Here is a 22,949-nt window from a genome sequence, read left to right as displayed (position 1 = left end):
TAAACTTTTGCTCAGTTTTGCCTGTTCACAGCTATTTGCCTAGTTATTTAATCACCTTGTTTCCGGACAGGGAAAATAAAAAAAAGTTAAAGAAGCTGAAGCCTCCTCGGGGTTAAACTCCTCTGTTCTTCCTTCCAAAAATCCGAGTTATTATAGTAGGGGATAATGGTTGCATAATGAAATCACTGGGACAATCCGCCTATGCACTCCTACCGCAGTCCCGACAATGAATTCCTTGTTTCCGCGGTGCCCACATCTCTCTCCACCCTTGAGAGCGCTCTCAGGCTAAGGCGGCCAAGAGGCCGAGGCAGCTCTCTTCCCGCGGGCCGCCCGCCCGCCGGGGTGCGCGCCCTGCGCTGCGCTCGGGTCCCACTCGCGGCGGGAGCACCAGGAGGGGGAGACTCCTTCCCGCTCATCTCCCGCTGGGCTAACGCGCTCGCCGCAGACTGCCAGCGCCCGGGGGAGGAGAGAGCGCGGGCCAGGGGAGAAAACTTCTCCACCTAGAAAGTTTCACCTTGTCGCTCGAGGGCAGGCGGGCGGGTCGGGAGGAAGGGCGACCCCGCCAGGCGGGCGAGGGGGGGGGGCAGGAAGGGCGGGGCCGCTTTCCCCCTGGTGGTACCAGTCCCACCTCAGCGCCCCGCGGACGGGTGGCCCGGCGCCCGGCAGCGCGGGGACGGAGACACGTGCTGAAGCGGGCGCCCGCTCCGGTGGCCGCGCCCGGGCCGCGCGCCGATGCCGGGCTGAGTCAACGGCCGCGCGCGGAGCGCAGGGGCGGAGGAAGCGCGGCGGGCAGGCGGGACGCTGCTGTGCCGGCCGCAGGTGACCCCGAGGGCCTTGCCGCCGGCCAGGTCCCGAGCTCTTCGGACCAGATACGGAGCCGGGCGCGGCGCGCAGCCCAGATGCGGGGCGACAGCTGACTTGCTGCAGACGGGCGCGGAGCGCGGGTAGCCCCCGCGCCGCTGACTTCCCCGCCACGGTCCCCCGGGCACCGTGAGGCAAAACGACAGCCCTCTCCGGATCCCGCACCGCAGCCCGCTCCCCAGAGCTTCTGCCTTCTTTGTTCCCCCAGGAGAACTGACTGCTGATCCGGAAAGTGAGTGAGATCTGAGGGGCTTCGGAAACTGGAGGGAGGTGCTCTAGGGGAGTGGAAAGTAGAATTGGGCCGATGGCTCTAAGGGGTTGTTTCTGACGGCCACCGTGTGACTCCAGGGCGAGAGGGGCACTGGGGCAGTGCGTCCTCTTAGGACTCTTTCGGCTCCGCAAGTTTTAAGCTGTGGTCTGATTCCGCCTTTACAAAGGGATCCGGTAACTCTGTCCAGGGTAATGCCGCGGCAAGGTTTGAGCCCAGTCATTTCCTTGTTTCCAGCTCTGCTTTATTTGCATTATTTGAGGGTCTTTCCACTGGGCAGGTGTTTCTGGGACGGTCTGAATTCTTCATTTACAGAGTTCGTGATCCATCATTTTTCAGTCGTACCTTATCTCTCTGCTGAGGCTCTGTAGAGGTGCAACAGATTCGAACCAGAGGTTGGGCAGTCTGGCCAGCGCTGGTGCTGACTCAGTAATGAAAACACCAATGAAAGCCCGATGTAGAATTTACTCCAAAGTGTGCTATTCCATTTCCTACCTTTTATGTTTTAAAGCAACCATTTGCTAATTTGGCAGTTAGAGAGGTTTCCAGGGGCTCGTGCATGAATAGTTGCCCAGTGGATTTTCCCTTATCAGTTTCATGTTCAGAATGAAATATTGTCAACTGTTAGGCAAAATAATGAGGATGCTTTAATTGCCAAGTTAAGATGGATCATGAGTATAAGAAGATTGTAAAAACTGACACTGAAGGAACTATAGATAGAACGTTAAGAAGACTGTTCACATTTTGCAGTGTTGCGTGGAGGTTTATTCTGTCCCTCCATCAGCCAGACACATGCACATTGCCATGAAAATGGATTCAGAAAAACATTGTTTTCCTTTACAGCTAAACTATTACAGCTGACTAATGAATTTTTTCTGCATGAAGATGATCTGAAAATGATGTACATCATGTTTCTCTTTGCTACTGGGACATAAATTTTGCTTTTATGTGAGCAGTGTTAAGTGGTGCTTGGATTATTTACAGGTATACGGCTTTCCTTTCCAGCTAGAAGCTTATTGGGCTTTGTTCTGAATATGTAAACTTCCACAATGGAACTCAAATGAGGTGCTTTGGTCCCCATCATTTCAAGTGTATTCAGTGTTCATTCTTTATGAACTGATTGATGATTAACAGGTAAAATTTACATCATTCATGAGAAAATTCATAGTGCCAAAAATGTATCTGGTTGCCTATAAAACATACCAGTGTTTTAAAATTTGTGTTCAGTTTTCAAACTTAACTACAAAAGCCTATAGTTGTTGACTTAAACATGTTTTGCTTTTAACAAGACAGAATTTATGGCATAAAGAGGATGATTTCCCGAGTACTGCTTTTTCTAAGATTGCTTTGTTCTTGGTAATTTGCAATAGAGGTTTACATTAGATGTACACTGCATGCTTTCAGAATTAGAGGATAGAATTTCTCTGAATGAGAAAAATGAGGCAAATTAAGCCCAGCAGGTCAATATGGTAGTTTATAACTAATCTTTTCACTATTTCTAAACCTGTAATAAAAGAAAAATAACACATTTCTAAGCAGGAGAAATACCCATAATTTATAAATTCCTTATAAGACCACCTTATAAGTATATGCCCCACATTAATCTTGAATTTTTTAAAGATTTGTTTTAATGATATCTAGACGAAGAAATATGTTTTAAAAATCAATTTCTGTAGAGGTCGGTAAAAAAAATAGTTCAAAATAGAATTGGTCTAGTTTTTCTCTGTATCATGGCCTCAGATAAACTTTTTCTCAGATGTCATCTGGCAACAAAGTGAACAGCTCAGAAGGGCTGAGAACTCTTCAGAACACACACTCTGGTGGCTGACCCAAAGCGTTGGTCCTGTGTGGCCCAACCCCTCACCCACTCAGACCCCTCCCATCTCTGTGCCCTCTTCCTTCTCGTCCTTGTCCCTTGGCTTGCTCACACTGTTGCTTCCAGCCCCTGTTTGTCCTCACTTCTCCATGCCCGGTTCCTAGTTTCTTCTTTGCTGTCATTGGGCTTAGTGATTCTCACCAGAGCCATCTATGCTTTCTTCACCTGTCCCTAAGATTTCCCTTGGTGTACTGTGTTTGTTCTTGGGACACCCAGTTTCCTTGTTGTGTTCCCTTAGTGGGAGAAAATACATGCAGAAATTCAAGTGCTAGGGAATTCATTTCCTTTTCCTGGCTGGGTAATGTTGAAACTCATGTCTTCGACACTAGGCCCTCAGGGCAGTTTTCATGGGGTTTTCTCAGTTCGAAGTAAATACAGTACTCACCTCTCCGTAATAAATGATAGGTACTCTGACTAATGTCAATTCAGGATCCCTTTGATTCTGTGTTCTTAACAGACGCTGAGTTGCTGCCAGGCCCACATTTGCCTCACTAAAAATAGCTAAGAACTGTACTTTGAGCATCATATGTGTTGGGTACTAGGATAATTTTTTTTTAAAGAAGAAGAAATGAAATCTCTGCTCTTGAAGAGTTTATAAATTTGGTTATACAGACAGAGGTCACACATAAGTGGAACCCAAATACACAGTAATTAAAAGGGTGTTATATAAAAAAAGACCTTAGAAATCATCCCGTTTGCTATTAAATAATAGAATTTTTTAAAATGGAAAAATTGGAACCTAAATACCTTATGTGTGTATCATTTTGCTGAGGTTACAAGCCAGTTATGGCTGATACTAATATCTTCACAGTCCCACGTTGTAGCCTTGAGCCTGCCCTCACTGACGGTAGTGCCACACTGCCTCATCCCTCACCCATCAACCAAGATTAACTCTTGGAAGCACTTTCCACTGAGTTAGGTTGGGATCCATGTTAGTGATGAATGGCGAATAAAAGATACCAACGAGGGAGGAGGGAGGAATAAAAAAGCTTCATTCATGGAAGAGTAATATCTTCTTATCTTATTAAAATTACTGTGAGTAATTTAATAATCTGTCCTCCAATATAAAAGCTCATTCTCAGATAGCTTTTCAACTGTTGTTAAACAGTTTAATATATTCCCCTTGGGATTTGTTTCAATAAAAACATCCAGTAAAATCTGACTACTTTGCTTTTCAAGGGACAAAATGAAGAAAGTGTTTTTATAAGCTGTAAAACATAATTGAGAGAAAAATCACACGTGTGGCATTTGTAGCAGGAGGTGTCAGCACTGTGAAATGAAATGCAGTTAACTTTGTAATCACACCCACCCAGGCATGCACATTTCCTTATGTGATTGTGTAAACATGTGCAAGTGAGTTTATGCAGGTTCCTTTGTTGATTTTAATTTCTTATAAATTATGCAGCTATAGGACCCCTAGAAATTATATAAAGACATATTGGCTATATAAATTGTGTGATGGGCAATGGAACATGAAATTGTTTTGGTCCTAATACAATAAAGGATAGTAATTATGAAATATGGTTTGAGAATCACAGGTTCGAATGGAAGCCCAGTTCTTGTACTTTATGACTGTGGTTGAAAATTTAGTCATTCATTCAGGATAATCTGTTGAGTACCTAGTAGGCATAGTTCTAGGCATTGATGTAGACAGACAATAAAGAGGAAGGAAGGAAAGGAGGAAGGGGAGGGAAGGAGGGAAGGAGGGAAAGAGAGAGAGAATGAAAATGTGTTTTGTGTTAGGTAAATGATAAGAGCTACAAGGGAGAATAAAGTAGTGAATGGAATAGTGACTCAAAGATAAGAGGAGGTAGGGTACCGATTGAAAAATTCAGGATTGAGGTCAGGGAAGGCCTCATATCAGGGTGGCCCCATGAACTAAAACCTGAAGGAGATGAGGGAGACATGAGGAAATCTGCAGTGCCCTTCTTACTGTGTTCTTTCCTGGAATTGTACAGTACACAGTTTGTACAGCTTTCCACAGAATCCCTGGTGTTTGAAGGGAGGTATCTAGAATGTTAGTCTAAAGAGGAAGAGAGAGGGGATGGCCCACACTACTTAGTTAATGGGATATGGAAAAGGACTCAACAACATTTTTCTGCATTTGCCTGGTCCACCTTGAGCCGCCATATTGGTCCACTTGGATATCTCTTCTTACTTTCCACACTGTAAGCCTGGCCCATGGGGTTTGCTAAGAGTAACCCCAGTGGCCTTTGTTGCTAATCCCTTGCAGAATATAAATCTGGGGACAGCAAAAGAGGCAACTGGTGATGATGTGTAGCCCATCTGCTGTGCACCTATTTCTTTCCTTCGCTCTCTCCTCCCTTTCCCTTTCCAGTGTTAAGACACTGCTCTGGATTTCCTTCCTCTGCCATCCTGTTATGACCTACCTATATGCCCTGTATGATTTGCAGACAGGTACCTTAAATGAGTGGAACCAGCCATTTCACTAGAGATTGACAAATTGATAGAAAAAGCCCTACCTAAGAGGAGACAATCACCACTTAGTGTTACCAGCGTTACCCTGAGGCCCACTATGTGGTATGGGCCAATTAGTGGTATCTTTCAAATTTGTGAGAGAAGCTAGTCGTCTTCGAATTTTAAAATGCTGACTCGGTAACTTTAAAATGCTGTGCAGCCTACAGAGCAGAATGTCTGCAGGCCAGATTCGGCCCCTGGGGGCCCCAGTCACACTCTAGGCCCTGGCTATGTGTGCTGAGTGGTATCCTGTGGCCCTTTTGGATACTGTCAAATTCAGCACGGTGCCCAGCCCAGGAACCTCAGGAACACTTCAAAGTATATTTTATTTTCTACAATTGTCAAATTTTTTCCCTCTGGAAAATTAAGCAATTCCAAAAAGAAGAAAATGTTTTATAATTCATTTTCTATTGGAACATACTTAACTTCTCTGAACTCATCAACTCACCTACTTTACATTGAACTAGAGCTATGTATATGTCTAAGCTAAAAGATAATGTAGTTATTTCATTCTTAGACTGAAGCAGTTAGTCTCTGACACCTAAATCCATCTTAACTTTATACATAAACTTAATTTTCAAGTTCTCTCATTTAGAATAAACTCTCCCTTTGAAATATTGGGGTCTCTCTCTCTCTCTGTCTCTCTCTCTCTCTCCCATCTGACAGCCTCACCCAATGTTGTTACTCCCATGCCATTGAAATTCAGAACGTACTCTGCCTAGCTGGTTTCAAGCACCTTTTAAAAGCACTCCGATCAGTGTCACAATCAATTTTTTTTCTCCAAAGGTATAGAAGGTCACAGGTTATGTGCTAGCTTGTTTCCTTTAATCCTAAAAACTCTGTGAAATGCCCAGACTAATGGCCATCCGGAAGGCCATTGTGTTAGAAAGGAAGATTATGTACTGTATTTCTTCCTACTATTTTAATGTAAATATATAATATATCAGAAACAGTGCACATATTAAGATCATTGCCCTTTTCCTGTTTTGAAATGGTCCTGTGCTCTCCAATAGTTGATATCTGAGACAGAACCTAGAATCTCAGGTTCAGTTTTGAAGTTGTATGTTTAAAAAGAAAAAGATGACTTGGGAATTCAGAAAGTGCTCCAGCTGTTGAGTGAGACCATGGAAGATTTCTGATTTGTACTGAAAATACTTAGAAGAGGAATCAGAGCTGGAGACCTTTGAAGTAAGGTAGTCTCCACAAGTCTGAGAGAGAGAGACAGAGTAAATTTGTTTAGCAGAGGTAGCTTGCCTCATTTGGGGCCTATTCATATGGAAAAGAAAAACCCAGCCAAGTTTTGGGTCCATAAGACAACTCAAACTAGCTTTAAAACTAAATTTTGGCTTTGCCTGGACCACAGCATTTTCCCTCTTAAGCTTTAAACCTAGGGGTCTTTTAAGGGAAATATAATCCATGTGTTTTTGATTTACCAAATCTTAAACCATTACCCATAAACTGTATGTCCCTCTAAACTCTTTGATGTTTATAATCTTTGAAACCATGTAAGACCCTTTTAGATCCTGAAAAATAGGAAGTTCGTTTTTGCTAAGGGTCAGTAAACAGCATCTTCAAAAGTCCATTAGGTGTAAAATTCTGCAGCCACAAGAGAATAGATGTTTGAATGAGTACTAATCCATTTTCTGATGCAATGTGAAAAATATAAGTATCTTTAAAGATTTGTTTACCATAGTATTCAGTTGAGATCCTTACTAATGCCAAAAAAATGATTTTGACACCTCTCCTCTTTGTATTGTAATATAAATATGAAGCCCAAATATTTATCATTTTTTCTTGGCACATAGTAGGTACTTGGTAAATATTTTGTAGAGTGTTAAATGAATGACTTTTTCTTCTGCCCAGAACCTTCCGGCTAATGTCAATCTTTCTATTCAGTATCAATATCCATCTGTCATATCTTGGAATGAAATCTATTCTGAGTTGGTGACCTGCTTGAACAAATTTTTAAAATAAGCCATCTAACTAAATATATGACATTTATTGAAATTCATTTTGTACCATGAAGCAACTGCCTTGCAAAGAGTGCTGAAAATAGGAAGGAATTTCTAGGCTAATTTGATTAAATATTCAGTTGTTACCATATGCCTTCTGAAAATTGATTTTTTCCACTTTCACTATTCCTGTCATCCTTCCTCCCACCTTGACACTCTTAGTGATTGAAAGCTATGCATAGAAAAGGGAAGGCCACTTGTCTCTATAAGCAAGAGCAGCAAATTCAAACAGGCTTAGAAAACATAATGCTATAATCTTTTGGGCGGGGGGGGGGTACCAGAGATCGAACTCGGGACCTGGCGCTATAATGCTATAATCTTAAATTGCCCAGAAGGGAGAAATGGGGGTACTCAACAATGAAAGTGGTTTTGGGTTTTGCTCCAAATTATGTGGATGACACATCTTTTGAACTCTATTGTGTGGAGAAAAATACCATCTTACTGTAGTTACATTTCCTATTTGTGAGTGTGTATTTTCTGGTACCTGGACTTCCCATAGAAACTCAGTACACATAAGTAGCTTTTAACTAGAGCTGAAATGCTCATATTTAGAGCACATGGCTGCTTGGGGTGACAGAGGAAGATATGGTGCTGAAACATAAGTGTTGAGCTCTTTCTTGGAGACCATGTCGTGGATATCTAAATACTCATCCCAGTTTGTCCTCAGAAAACCTTTCTTAATCAAAACGTATTGTCATAGTGTGACATGTACGGGTGACAGAATTTGGCAATTTCTTTTATTTTGTTAGTGGGGAGGATTATGATCTTGAAAAGAAGATTTTTTTCAGGTGACCTTGAGTGCTTATCAAATATATGCATCATCATTTAAGCTTTAAAAAAAATTACTACAGATAACACCATAGAAGGAGTAACTTATTTATATAGGTCAGACTTGCCTAAATTTTATCTCAATGCCTGGCTAAATCATCAGTAATAATCATATGTCAGTGTGTTTGCGGACTTTTGTCTTTAGATCCTTTTTAAATCCAGCTAAAAGGACTCACACCTTAATAAATGAACAAATGCTTCTGTACTTATACATTTCCGAAAATGTAGTTTTAAGAAAAAGTCTAACTCATACGATAGATATAGATAATAGATTGAAATAGATACATACAGAACATAGATAATAAGACATAGAGACTTTGACGAGGTATTGGATCGGTGAGCTAAAAGGAGAATGGTTGGTAGATACGTCAAGGGTCAAGGGCATGAGGGCATTTAAATCATAAAGAGAGTGTCCTATGAGGGGTCAAACTGCCTGAGAAAAACAAGTCAAAATGGAAAATAATGACAAGCTCACAGAAAAATAGTAAGGTAGGTGGTGAACAAAGTCTAAACTTCCCTTCTATTTCTGTCACATGTGGTCTGATTCTGGAGAAGATCAGCTGTAGGCTGTGTTGTGGCTTAAATATGGTTTGTGCTCCCCACAAAGTTCATGAATGGGGAAGATGGTTTCCAGGGTGGTAGTACTGGGAACTGATGGGAACTTTTAAGATGTGGGCTCTAGTGAGAGGTCTCTAGGTCCTTGGTGCCTGCTCTCATGTGGGATTGGATGACACCAGTGTCTCTGGGTCCTTGTTCAAGATGTGAGAGTGGCATCATTTCCATTGCCGTGCACCATGAGATCCTCACCAGAGCTGAGCTGATACAAGGACCATGCCCTTGAATCTCCAAAACTGTTAACTAAATAAACCCTCTTTCTATAAAGTTAGCTGCCCTGAGTATTCTGTAGTATGTCATAATGCGTACCTGACCAATGCCATCTATCCAGTTCTAAGTTGGGCCTCTTAGTCCATCCTCCCCTTAGCTGCCAGTAAGCATAGCAGGAAAATGAAGCAGAAGCAGAAGGAGCTTTTATTTTCTGAGTGTCAGGGTTATGTCCTCAGGACTTTATTATCTACTTTCACACTATGTAAAATTCCATCTTTTTAAAAGTCATAATGTTTAAAGAATATTAAAAGAAAAATCAGACTAAAAATTTCTAGCATATCTCCTCATTATAATGTATAGATTATTGCTGGTACCAAAAGCTATAACCCTAAAAACCATATCAACAATTGTTTCTCCTGCATATGTCAGCTGCTGTGAGCATGAATTAGCTTTCCTTGAGGCTCTTATTTTGAGGCCATTTCTTTAGATCTTGGCTCTACAAAGTTCATCCATAGGAACTGCACTTTCATAGTCTGAAATGAACTCATAACACTGATCTAAAGATTTGAGAGAACGCATATCAAAACCTACTTTTACTTTCTGTCCTTCTTACTCCCCCACAGTCTTACATGAACAGCTGTCATATGACTCTAGCCTCACGTTTAGGCAGAATTCTTCTCTGCAGCCAGAGGCTAGCCTGTCTGAAGTGCACCCATAGTCTAACCACTGTCTAGTTAAGACAAAGACAATAAACAAATACAATCATTCAGCACCTAATTGAAGTGTTGGATTTAAAATATTACCTTCACTATTGTTTTTTTTTCAATGAGTATCAAATAGTATGATATTTTAAGTTCTATTGAATTATATAAAGAAGCATCAAAAGCAGAATTGTTGACAGAAGAAAAGCTCCCTTCTGACAGAAATGAATATGTATTTGAGGCTTTTTCAAAATTCCCTTTCTATCTTGTCAAAATTAAGAGACTTCTAAATTTTATTTTAGTCTCACTAACACATACTTGGATTGTTCATTGAAATCTGTACATCAAGGCCCAGTGATTTTAAACATTCTTCTGTCTTCAAAAAGCTTACAAAAAATTGTGTTCTTTAAATCACCAGAAAAGTGCAGATAAAACTCCAGACAGTTTCATTAATGACAATGAAAGGTGACAGCCCTTGAATCTTTGTCATAAGTTGATTAATTACTTTCCAAATGTTATTAAAGATTCTAAATGAATAGCTAGAGTAGTATTCAGGATCAAGGCTCTCTCACAATCCTTAAATGGGTTTTAATTTTCAGAGTGAGATGATTATATCTGATTCATTCTTAAACATCTTTAAACTGTGGGGTTTATTAAAAAGAGAGCAGAGTGTCTGTTTTAATATGTTTTCTTTTCCCTGAAGTTATTCCTTGCAGATGTCAAAAAGACTGGTTTTGAAATAAAAATAATCTAATGTTGGCATTTTCTCTTAATAAAGGCCCATAGAGCTGATGAATTATATAAACATTACAAGGAATTTACTACAGAGGTTATAGTCATGTAACTATTTCGTTCACAAGTTGGCCTGCTGACCATGTAGACCTTCAATGAGAATGGGTATTGTGCATTAAAATAAGGATTACTTCAAGCAAATTTTTATTCTTGTTTTGATCCCAGGGCCTTATACCTGGTAGCCAAGTGTTTTACCACTGACCTGCATCCCCCAGCCTTTTTATTTTGAAACAGGGTCTTGATAAATTTCCCAGATTGGCTTCAAACTTTTCAGTCTTCCTGTCTCAGCCTCTCAAGTAGCTGGAATTACAGGTGTGCACCACCACGCCCAGCTAATTTCCCATTTTGACCAGTGAATTGCAACCACTTCTCTTTCTGCCAAATCTGTTTGCTTGTCTCTAATCTCATTCTTTTCCATGTCCATTGCAACAGTTGCAAACTTTCGCCATTTTTCTAAACTGTTCAAACTTTTTGGCTCCTCTTACTTTCCATGTAAGATCTTCTTTTGTATTTAGAGTAACAGAAGTGCAGATGGTTTCCATGTGCCCATTATGACCTCCTTGCTTCTGTCTCAGAGAATGAAATGGTCTTTTCCACCTGTGAATCTGATCTCATTTTTCTCCGAATCTTTGATCACCTTGCTTCATCTTTCCTGTTCTTCCTACTCGCCCCTCCCATCTTGAAAGTCTCAACCATTAACTCAAGAGTGAGTTAAATATTGCTGTTCCTATTTCAGGAAAGAAATCAAACACATATGTAAGGCATTTTGATTGGATCATGAATACACAATTACCCAAGTGGTCACTCCTATTTCTCTTATCCTTTAAGTAAATAAATATTGAAAATAAAATTCTAACCTATTTTCTCTCCTTTCTTTACTCCTATTCAGACCTTAATTCATTCAGCTGAAACAGTCCCTTTCAGACTCCCAAGAAAATCTCCTCACCCTAATCACCAGTAATGTCTTTTTACCAAATCGAATGGACGCTTCTTATGCCACTCGACCCCTCTGTGGAACACACTATTTTGCTCACTATATGTCTTACTCCTCCATCATTGGAAGTTCTCCTTTAGCTTGAGAAACCATTCAAACTTTGCCTCTTAGCACTCCACATTATCTCTGATTACAGTTTTTCCTTTTTATCTCTTAGAATACAGGTTGAGTATCTCTTATCTTAAATGCTTGGAACCAGAAATGTTTCAGACTTTTTCAGATATTGGAATACCTGTAGAGTAGAGTCTACCAGTTGAACGTTCCTAATCCAAGCATATAAAATCTACATTGCTCCAAAATTTGAAACTTTTTGCACTCAAAAGGTTTTAAATTTTAGAACATGTGGATCTTGGACTTTCAGATTAAGGATGATGTGCAACCTATATAAAGTTTAGATTCTAGTCTTTCTGAGCTTCCATCTGAATTCCTCCTTTCTACTTATTGAACATACCAATGGTTGATCACACTTACCTCGATGACTTCAAATATACCAATGAATTTTAAACTGCTCTTTGACTTTCTCTTCCCTTAGGTTGTTAGGTATTCATGGACAGGTATCTCCGAGTCACTAACTAAACTAATCATTTTGTTTATTAAGTGTATTGGTACATTTTAGGTATACAATATGATGACATTCATCATTGGGAATTTGTACCTTTGTATGATATATCTTGGTTCTTATTTTTTTTCCTTCCCCTGCCCTCCCTTCAACTCCTCCACCCCTCCCTATTTACAAAGACTTTGTTTCCATTTTTTTTCTCATATGTATTCCTTTCCCTTCTTTTCTTTCCCCTACCCCTCCCACTTTCCCTTCCCCTTTGGACCTTTTCTTCCTAAACTAATCATTTTTGCCCCCAAACTCTCCTCTTTCTGTTTTCCTTCCCTTGATTTGTATCATCCAAGATAGACACTTTTTAGCCATCCTTGACTTCTCAGTCTCTCCTGTGATCAGAATCCATATTGAACCATTACCACATAAATTGCCTTTCTCTAATATCTTTCTGATGTATTCTGCTATCTCTGTACCACCAGAATTTTTGTTCAGAACCATTCTTTCAGGTATTAATTCATTCTGTTATCCATTAATTTAACAAATTGCTTACATATATGCAGTAACACTAACCTGGGAGCTAACACTGGAGCTCACAGTCTAGTGGAAGACAAGATTAATGTATTATGCTGTGCAACTCAGGACCTCGGTAGGGCATGCACAGACCTGCCTGTCTGCAGCGGGCTGATTCGGCGTGTTCTGTGCGACTCAGGACCTCGGAGATTTCCCAAACTTATTTGCCATGAAATGTCACCTTTTCAAGTGAGAGAACAGAATTTATCACAGTTAAAGAAAGTGTTGACATGGAGCTAAGCACACCAAGAAATAATTGGGGAGCCAAATGGAAGTAAGATATGGTATTAGTTTTACCAGTGGATTTCCAGTTGCTCTCAAAGCCTAGAGCTCCCTAGTGATGTTGAACTGGAGGAGGCGCTGGGGCCCGTTACCTCTCTCCTCCAACTGAACTCCTACAATGAAGCTGGAGAAAGGAAGAACATCCTAAAGGAGAACAGACTTCTCTGCTGGACTTTTTGCATGGAGACAAGAAACAGTGAGTACAAAGAAACTGAGGAAAAAGCTGAGATTTTTCCAAGTCAACCTAAATGTAGCACCACCAATGATCCCAGCAGAGGTGTTCTTAGCTGTAAATTCTGACCTCAAGGTGCATCCATCTTCCTGCAAATGACTCAAGTTGACCTTCTTTATGGCAAGGTGAAGTCCTTTACCTGTATTTACGCATTGAACACTTAGAATAATTGCATTGAAGGTGGCGCCACTGCCACCATCACCTTCCCTTTTACAAGTAAACCAAGAGAGATTAGGGTATAAACTCATCTGTTAATAAGTGGAAGGACCGAAATTGGGCAGTTCGACTTCAAAAGCTATGTGCTCAACCTCTCTGGATCTCAGGAGCCCAACCTGGCCTGCCTTGTACCCAGCAGTCATTCACCAGCTGAGAAGCTGCCTGCGAAATAGTAGGAAGCAGCAAGGAGGACTTTTTCTTAAATGAGTAAGGAAGAACTGGAGAAATAGCTCTAATCTCAGACACCGCCCTGGCATTCCATTAGATACACAGCAAAGACAGGTGGAAATGCGTTCCACTCATGCAAGTCCTCGAGAAAACGATCTGGCGGGTGCACCTCAATACCAAACCTTCTTCCTCCGTCTTCTAATACAAAGCCTTCCATTTTCCACTGCTTTATTCGCTTCTGTCTTCAGAGAGTCTGGAAACAATCTGACTTTGAGAAGCGCCGCCTTCCTCAGCTGGCAAACACCTGACCTGCGGTGGACCTCGGTGCTCCGGCCCTCGGAGAGGCCTAAGGCGCCACTCCACTGCTGGGCACTGCACCTGGCTGGCGAGCCGCACCCCATACCATCACTTTAATGTCTCTGAAGTCCTAGTCCTGGCTTTTACTTTTAGGAAATCCTGGTCTTCCTCTCTGTGAGGGCTTACTGGTCTTCTGCAGCATTCGCTCTGCCTGCCCTGGGAGGTAACCCGCCCAGGGGCCTCACCTCACCCCACTGACTGCAGTGACCCTCTGCCAGGCCCAGCCACCACCCATGCACTACGGGCTTTTGAGAAGCCAGGAGGAGTGACTGACCGTGTGTCTCTGACCAGCCAGATGCCGCCCTTGGTGCTCCCTGAAGAGAGCAGAGGTCTGTGGGGCCACCTGGGAGCCCTTGGAATGGAGCCCTCCCTGAAGCCAGGAACTCAGCTGCAGCGCCACCTGCTAACTGCTCAGTGCTGGTGAAACGAGTACAGACCAAGAAAATAAAGCTGCTCGTTTTGATTTGTTTTGAAGAGTTCCACTTTCTTCATGCAAACACAGTGACTGGTCTCCTGAGGAAGCCTGGCGCCTTTGCAAAGGGGTCTGGGCGGGAAGGATTGAACTCAGGACCTTGAGCTTGTGAGGCAAGCATGGCACCAATGAGCTAAATCCCCGGCCCATGTTCCCATGTGATGAATAGCTTTCCTCTGCCATGCTATTTCTGCCTTCTGCCTTAGAGCCAGAAATGACAGACTATACACATACTGGCTCCAGGAGGCTGGGACCCAGTTTCCCTCCCACAAGAAAGGAGTGCATGAACTGAAAATGGCTGGAAGGATACAGCAGGTACCCATCTGTACATGAGTATCTCCATGTAGTCCAGGTTGGCTGCCAACTTGTGGACTTCCAACCTCCAGAACAGTGAAAATAAATGCTTCTACATCCATCCAGTGATTGTCACCCAAGGCAACAAAAACCATGACCCACCTGGTGTAAGGAGTCACCAAAATGCCAGAAGCAGCCTGGTGCCCCAGGACCATGAGAATTGCTTTCTGCACTCCCCAAACACTGTCAACTGGAGTCATCTTCCTGAGCGACTGGATCTTCACTGCCGCTTGCTCAGGCCCTGGAAGATCACCCCAAAGCACACCACCCTGGTTGTGCTACTGCTTTCTAAACCTGGGGATGTGAGTCAGTGACAAAACAGGATGAAATCCCTGAAAGAGATAAAGTCAATGAGATTGAAGAAAACCTGGGCAGCAGGAGAGAAAGGAGAGAAGCAGCACACTTTCTCTTCAAGAAGCACCATGCTACCTGCAAGTTGCAGAGAATACATTTCAGTCCTCTGCATGGCTCCTTTCAGCCTGCATCGAGAAGATGTGCTGGAGGAAGCAGATACAGAGAACAAGAATCTTTATTTTATTAAAAACAATAAAACTGTAGAACTATAGAAGTGGGGCCAACATCACACCACTTAGTGTGCTTAGTGGACGGGGTGTGGGGAATAAATCTCTGAGGGTTCTTTTGGGGTGGGTTTCCTTGGAGGTGGGAAGACTTTTCTTGGTTGGGGTTGCTGGTGGGCTGCTGACCATCACTCTCCTCCCCAGGCACGTGAAGACTCTTTTCCGGAGCCGGCAGAAGGCCTGCCTCCAATTCACACAGGTTGTGGTTTGTGTGTCAGATCCAGTGTCGTCCTCCTCTGACTCCCCAGAGGAGACCGAGGAGGACCACTCAGTGCTGATCTTCAGCATCTGCTGAGAAAAGGACAATGAGTTAGACAAGTCTAACCTCCCAGCAGTGCAGCCAGTGTTGACTCACTTATGGAACTCAGTTCCTTTTACTAGAAGTAGCCCAACTGTAAATGGCCAGTTTCAAAGTCAACACTGAAGCAGAGACCCTCCAAAAACTTTTTTTGTTATTGTTTGTTAGTCGGCATAATGATTTGCCTTTGTCTTTCTTTCTACCCTCCATCTCTCTTTCAGTGCTCCTTGGTGTTTTCCCTACATCTCCTCTCTGACTCCTCTTTTTCCTGTCTTCCTCCCCCTGCGGATCCTGTCAGACACCTGGGGTCCAGCCCTGCTTCACGGAAGGCGTGTTGACCCAACACTGTCTAACCTAGCACCTATCCTGGTCCTGTCCCATCCTCTCCCGGGAGGCAGCTCTGTGCTCACCTCAGCAGGTTCATCTTCTGGGAGCATCGCTGGCATCTCTGGGACTTGGGTGACTTCTGTATTTCCTGGTGGTTTACAGGCAGGCAGGTCCTCACATGTACACTGTTCTTCACACAGGACCTGAGCTGGATGAGGAGGGGATCTGCTGCCCAGCTGGAAGTTTTCCTCAGGTGGATCTCGGAGCTGGAGGGCATCGTCTTTGTCATAGCCATGGCTTTGTTTATCAGCGTCCTGAGGTTCTTCATTGATTTGTATTTCTTCCTTCTCCTTGTGACTCTCACTGTTCTGTTTTCCCTTGTCCTCAGTGGAATCAGGTAGCCTGGTGTCATCAGATCTTTCATACACCTGGATTTGTGCATAAAGCTCCACATACTCTTTTTTATTACTCTCCATGTCTTTGTTGTTCTTGATCTCCACGTCCTTTTTTTCTTGTTCAGTTGATCCCATTAGCAAGCCTTCATCTTGGTTTTCACCATTTTCAATTTGTTTATCAGCTTCCTTATCCTCATCCTCACTGCTTTTGCTTTCCTCCTTTCTCTCCTCCTTGTTCCTCTCTTCTGCTGCTTGTTCCTGGGTGAGTTTAGGACTGACAGGCTGAATTACTGGCCAGCCAGCCACGTGGTCAATCCGTTGCCCCCTGAATGTTGAATTCTTGTTTATCTGCTGGTCATTGTCAGTAACAATTTGATCAGCTCCTGCTCCTTTGCTGTCTGAGTCTGTGTCCTCATCCTCTTCAACGCCAGTATTTGGTGCACACACCAGGTTGGGGTTGTCCTTAGTGCGAGAGTTGTGGCCCATGTATCTTCCTAGACTTTGTGTGTCCTCTGGTTCTTCCACAGGGGGGAGGTTGTTGATTGAAGAACCCACAACACATCCTTCATAGAAGGTTGTCGTCTCCCGGCGACAGATGTAACCTCTGAAGGGGGTTTTGGTCTTTTGGTGAAAGGTGTGGGAATTAGGGAGATCACCCCTTGAGAGGCTCTCTGGGGAATTTATTTTCATATGAGACTTCTCTGAGTCTGAGCAGTCACTTCTGGGGTTTGGGTTCGCCATGAAATTATAGTTGTATTCTGTCTCCCGTCAAGTTCTGAGGCTTCAGAAGAAGAAAATGAAGAAAAGATGTTGGGGGAGAAGAACAGAGTCATGTACTTAAGTAATAAAAGAAGAATGTGTGGTCAGGCGCACGCACGCACACACACACACACACACACACACACACACACACACTCTCTTTCCTAGTCTTCAGAGCCCTGCCCTGGTGGCTGCTCACCTGAATGATAAGCTCTCAATCTTGAGTCTTGACAAGGAGATGTGAGAAATGCTTCAGTTTGAGTCTCTGTGGCCAAGAGAAAATAGAATTCTGTGGTCTGTGGCTGTTATTACCATGGCAATATCATAAACAAGTCATGAGGCGAGATAGGAAAGAAAGGAAATAGGGGCAGCAGACCACTTTCTGCTAAAGTATGCTGTACACACACTGTTCAGGCAAAAGAACACTTCTTTTGTTGCAGAAGCATGAATGACATCAGGTAGCTTCCTTCTTTTATTGTGGAGTCTAAGATGATCCATGTATCGGGGAATTCACAGCCTTTTTGAGGAGATACAAATCAAGTGACTGGTAGAGGCCAGGGTGTACTTGCAGCAGAAGAGCTCACAAATAATATCATGAGAAGGCTTAAAAATGCACCTCATGCAGGCAGGCTTTGAGTAGGCAGGAGACCAGGACTAACCTCCTGGGATGAGGCCTTGGATTGGCAAAGTTATGAGGGAGTAGAAGGGAGGCAGGCATGGTGGCACAGGCCTATCATCTCAGCTCTTCAGGGGATGAGGAAGGAGGATGGTAAGTTCAGGCCTGCCTAGGCCATGTAGGGAGACCTGGGCTCAAAACAAAACCAAAGACCACAGAAGAGAAGAGGTAGTAGGCATGTGGGGGAACCCTTTTTGGTGTCCACTAATTTCAGGCCTGTCTGTCATTATATTTCTGTATGTCAGACCTATGGATGTAAGTTCAGACATACAGTATGTTGGAGTCTTAGGACTGCTAAATTGATTTCCAGAAAGTTATATCCATTTACATGATCATCATCCTACCAGCTAATGGCATACATAGCCTACCTTTTCCTATGATGCTATAGCTATTAAATGGGTGTGGGAGAGCGTGTGGGCACACAGACTGGAGTGCCCTGCCCTGATGGCTGTTTACCTGATAGATAATTTCAAAAAGTCTTCAGTCCTGAACAGGTGAACTGAGAAATGCTTCAGGGTTTTGAGTCTCTGTGGCCAAGAGAAAACATAAGCATGTGCTCTGTGACTATGGGTTAACATGGCAACATGGGAACCCAGTTATAACAGAAGATGGAAAAGGGGAAAAAGGGTTAGAAGACTGAAGGATCTATGCTCATGTTTCCAAATCACTCTGTGCCCAGACATGCAGGACAAAGACTGTTTCTCCTGTTGGCAGAAGCATGAACGCCATGCGGGTGGCTTCCTTTTGGTGTGTAGTCTAAGACAATCCATGTCCTGGCAAATTTAGAGCTTCTTTGAAGAGCTAGCAATCAAGGGACTGACTAGTAGAGGACAGGGTGTAAATATAGCAGAATTCACAAATAATGTCATGAGAGGAGGTAGATGGGGACTTCAAGTAGCCACCCTGGGAGTGGAGAGGAGAGCAGGACTAACCTGGGAGACAGACGCCTTCCAATGTGAAAGCTTTTGGAGGAAGGGCCGGAAGTGGCTCAGTGGTTCTGCTACCTGCCTTGCAAGTGCAGGGTCCTGAGTTTGATCCCTGGTGCCAAAAACCAAGCAAACAAAAACCCCAAAAGCTTATGGAGGAAGTGGTAGAGATACAGACACAGGGGCACATGCCTATGATCTCCCTACTTGGGAGGCTGAGGAGGGAGGATTGTGAATTCCAGACGGACCTGGTCTACACAGAAAGACGTGACCTCAAGGGAAAACAACAGAGGTTGTAGGGGATATAGGAAAAAGAGAACTCCCTACCTGTGAGATATCAGATGTCCTGAGTTTGTGTCCCCTGAAATCGAGGAATTAATTTCAAGGAACAACAGAGGTTAAGAATAGGAAAGGTCTATTGAGAGATAAGATGGGTCTCAAATGAATGGCCATTGAGCCCCTTTGTCATGGGAAATTTATACAGCAAGGTCACAGTGTGGGTACAACATGGGTCAAACTGTACTCAACCTATATGATTACAAATATAGCTGCTTAGCTAATATTGATGTAATAGGAAAATGAGTCACCTAGAAAGGGTACATGGAAAGAATAAAAGCGCTGGGTGTTGTGGCACATGCTTGTAATCCCAGTACTGTACTCGGGAGGCTGAGGCAGGAGGATCACCGTGAGTTCCAGGCAACACTGAACTACATAGTGAGTTTAGGGCCAGCCTGAACTACAAAGTGAGACCCTGCCTCAAAAAGCCAAAAAACAACCAACCAACCCACCAACGAACCAACCAACCAAACAAAATTGTTTAAAGGAAAAAAAAAAAAGAAGAAGAAAGCGTGTTTGGGGAGGGATGGGTCCAGATGCTCTGGTCACCCATCTGATCAACTGATACCTATCTGGACTCACTGGATGAGGTGGTACTTGTTAGACCCAGCGAGACAGAACCAACCAGAGACCAATATTAAATCCTCACAGGAGTTTATTACCGGCCAGGACCCAAGCTGAGCATCGGACTCGAGCCCCAACTTGGGGAGACAAACATATTTTATACACCTTTGAGGCCAACAGTTTCTAGGCCCCGCTATGGGATAGAACTAGCAAAGCAAGGGAAAGGTACAGAAGCAGAAGGTCCTGCTGTTAGAACATTTGTAAAACAATAGTTGATTAATTGTTATTTCTAAAGGGACTTTCTAAGGGGAGGAGGTTTCTAAGCTTCCTCCTTCTGAGTTCATCTAAAGGACAGGCAGGTGGGTCAAGCAGCAACATGGAGTCTGTCTTGCTAACTAGAGTCCTTCAGTACTGATTACAGAATAATTCCAAGGTACTGTTTATGCCTTAGGGAGGCCTGCAGGCCTGGACATTGCACCTCTGTCTTGAGGCCTGCCCTTTTTCAGAGGTTCCTCCATCCACAATTTTGATGTCATTGTTTGTTCTTTCTTTCTTTCTTTCTTTCTTTCTTTCTTTCCTTCCTTTCTTTTTTTTTTTTGTACTGGGGACCTAACTCAGGTCCTTGTGCTTGTGAGGCAAGTGGCAGAACCACTGAGCTAAACCCCCAACCCTCCCTGACTTTCTTCAGAGGCCTGTTCCTCTCTGACTGTATATTTCTTTGCACCCAACTTAGCTTCCTGTGATATAGGCATGTGGGGGTGGGTGTAGTTGAAGCAAGAATGCTCAGGTCAGAAACCTGTTTTGTGGGGTGATCAAGTGCAGCGAGCGAGGTATGTGGGGTCAGTGAGGGCCCGGTAGGCCTCTCTCTGCCTGTGCTGAGGAACATGGATTTTTGCCACTCATCCAGCAAGGAGGGTGACATTCATGTGTCGAGCATCCTCACAGACACTTCAGAATACACTGAAATGTTTCACATGATGGAAAACCCCAAGTCCAATTTCCTTAAGCACATGGACCTCACTGCTTGGCTCCACTGAGCGTCGGGTCTGTGGGTTTGTAGCAAAAGAACCAGGCTGCACTGGGTACGAGAAGGATTTAGGGGAGAGGGGACAGCGTGTTGGCTGCACCTTGGAACTTCAAGGCTGAGAGAGTACAGAGGGCAAGAGTGTCATGAAGTAGTTCCTGCACCCACCCTTCAGGGTTCCAGCCCTCTCCTCATGCTTCTCCTTCCCAGGGTAACTTCGCACCACATCCACTGTGGATGATCAAGGACAAGGACAAAGCTCAGTTTTGCCACAGAAGCAGGCATTGGTCCCTTGGTTGTCGAGATGGTTCTCGTGTCTCTGTGGTTCCAGTGCCTCCCTCTTCCACTGCTTTCTTTTTTTTTTTTTATTAAATTCTTTTATTGGTACATTGTAGGTATACAACACAATTACATTTCTCATTGGGAACTGGACCTTTACATAATGCATCTTGGTTCTTATTTTTTCCCCATTCCTAGCCCTCCCTTCACCCCCTCCACCCTTCCCTATTTACAAAGACTTTATTTCCATTTTTTCCATTTCTCAGCATTTTTCCTTTCCCTTCTTTCCTTTCCCCTGCCCCTCCCACTACCCCTACCCCTTTGGACCTTTCCTTCCTATTTTACATTATCGATTATTCATTCTAATCATTGGTACATTTTAGGTATACACTACAACGACATTCATCATTGGAAATTTGCACCTTTACATAGTCTCTCTTGGCTCTTGTTTTTCACCCTTGCCCAGCCCTCCCTTCAACCCCTCCAGTTCTCCCTATTTACAAAGATTTTGTTCCTATTTTTCCATTTTCTCCCTATTTTTCCATTTTCTCATATTAATCCCATTCCCTTCTATCCTTTCCCCTAGCCCTCCCACTTCCTTCCCTTTGGCCCTTTCCTTCCTATTTCACATTACCTATTATACATTTAGTCCTTATTTACACTTTTAGTTTCTCACACCAGAGAAACTATTCAGTATTTCTACATGTGTGTCCTATTTATTTCACTTAAGAGTATTGCCTCAATGTGCATCCACTTAGCTATAAATGTCTTTAATTTCTCCTTTTTTATGGCTGAGTAGTACTCCATTTTATAAAAAAACCACATTTTCTTTATCCAGTCTCCAGTTGATGGGCATTTGGGCTGTTTCCAAGTTTTAGCTATTACAAACTGTGCTGCTATGAACATGGGTGCACATATATCACTGTGGTATGATTCTTTTAAATCTTTGGGGAAGATCCCCAGCTCCACTGCTTTCATTTGGTTTATAATCTCAGCCTGAAATCCCCCTTCCAGGAGCCCTTCTATGGCTCCTCTTTCCTCTTAGTGCTCCATGCCATCCATTTTTCTTTCAGGATCCTGGCGACCAGGCCCTCCTGCAGGTCCAGACCAGGTTCATGCTATCACAGAGATGTTTTCTTCCTGTTTGACTCAGGTAGAATCTTTCTGATTTCTGCCGATATCTAGAAATTACCTTCCATGTGCCCTTCCCCAGCATCTTTTCCTGAATTTCTCTGGAGCCTGGCTCCCTCCCTCCAGCTCCTTTCCTGTGTCTTTCCTCATTATTTCCCTCACTATTTGAGTGAACAGTTTACTTCTCTGCTCTGCACCTGACTTGCTCACCTGGTTGGAATGAACATTCCCATCCTTGCACACAGCCGTCGTGGTGCATATCGGTGAAAACCTTACCTAAGCAATGGCGTGATTTCCCTAAGTTCCTATAATTCTGTACTGTAGATCCTTTGGCTCAGTAATCTCACTGCTGAGGAGGTATCCTGAGCAAATAGATGCGCTGCAAAGTGTAAGCAAGCATACTCATTACTGTATTATTATACCAGTGAAGAGTTAGAAATGAGCAGCTTGTCAGCAGTGGGAAGAGAGTAAAAGACATATGAAATTCAAGAACCAAAAGCAGTCTATCAGACTCTTAACAGTGATTGTGTCTAGGTATTTCTGGGGTTATCTCTACTGTACCAATGACTTTCTTTTTTTCTTTTGCCAATTCTGCTTTTATAAATTGCCTATGACACAGTCACAAAGAGGTGGAAATGGAGATTTCCATCCCCCTAGGGCGGCATTGTGCATTTCTCCAAGGGTATATGCACTCAGGAATCATTTATAGGGTGAGGAGTATCCTCAGGGACAGCCACACACAGACCTTATGCACTTTTCCACAATCCAAAAAGCTTGTTTTGAGTTCCTTCCTATGCACGGCTAATTTGGAAGACAA

General features: G+C 43.3%; 2 protein-coding genes across 3 annotated transcripts in view; one reads left to right on the top strand and one right to left on the bottom strand.

Moving 5' to 3' along the window:
* The first annotated feature begins 949 nt into the window (after positions 1–949).
* Met (MET proto-oncogene, receptor tyrosine kinase) overlaps positions 950–22,949 on the top strand; it is a 134,153-nt gene continuing 112,153 nt past the window's right edge. The window contains exon 1 of the mRNA XM_004865263.3: positions 950–1,093. The gene's annotated coding sequence lies outside the window, so the exon portion shown is untranslated. The remainder of the gene's footprint in view (positions 1,094–22,949) is intronic.
* Positions 15,286–17,520, bottom strand: LOC110345902 (uncharacterized). Of its 2 annotated transcripts, none has more exons than XM_087204611.1 (3): positions 17,396–17,520; positions 16,126–17,218; positions 15,286–15,708 (listed from the first exon to the last, which is right to left on the bottom strand). In XM_087204611.1, exons 2-3 carry the CDS (start codon positions 17,176–17,178, stop codon positions 15,400–15,402), a joined length of 1,362 nt encoding a protein of 453 aa, XP_087060737.1. In that variant the 5' UTR covers positions 17,179–17,218; positions 17,396–17,520; the 3' UTR covers positions 15,286–15,399. The 2 variants fall into 2 exon arrangements, with proteins under 2 accessions (XP_087060737.1, XP_087060738.1); XM_087204612.1 differs by having other exon boundaries at positions 15,286–15,705.

This window comes from Heterocephalus glaber, unplaced genomic scaffold, assembly GCF_053883595.1.
Source record: "Heterocephalus glaber isolate CG9 unplaced genomic scaffold, H.glaber_assembly_v1.0 deba00000546, whole genome shotgun sequence".
NCBI lineage: Eukaryota > Metazoa > Chordata > Mammalia > Rodentia > Bathyergidae > Heterocephalus > Heterocephalus glaber.
This window is presented reverse-complemented; position numbering and strand designations above follow the sequence as displayed.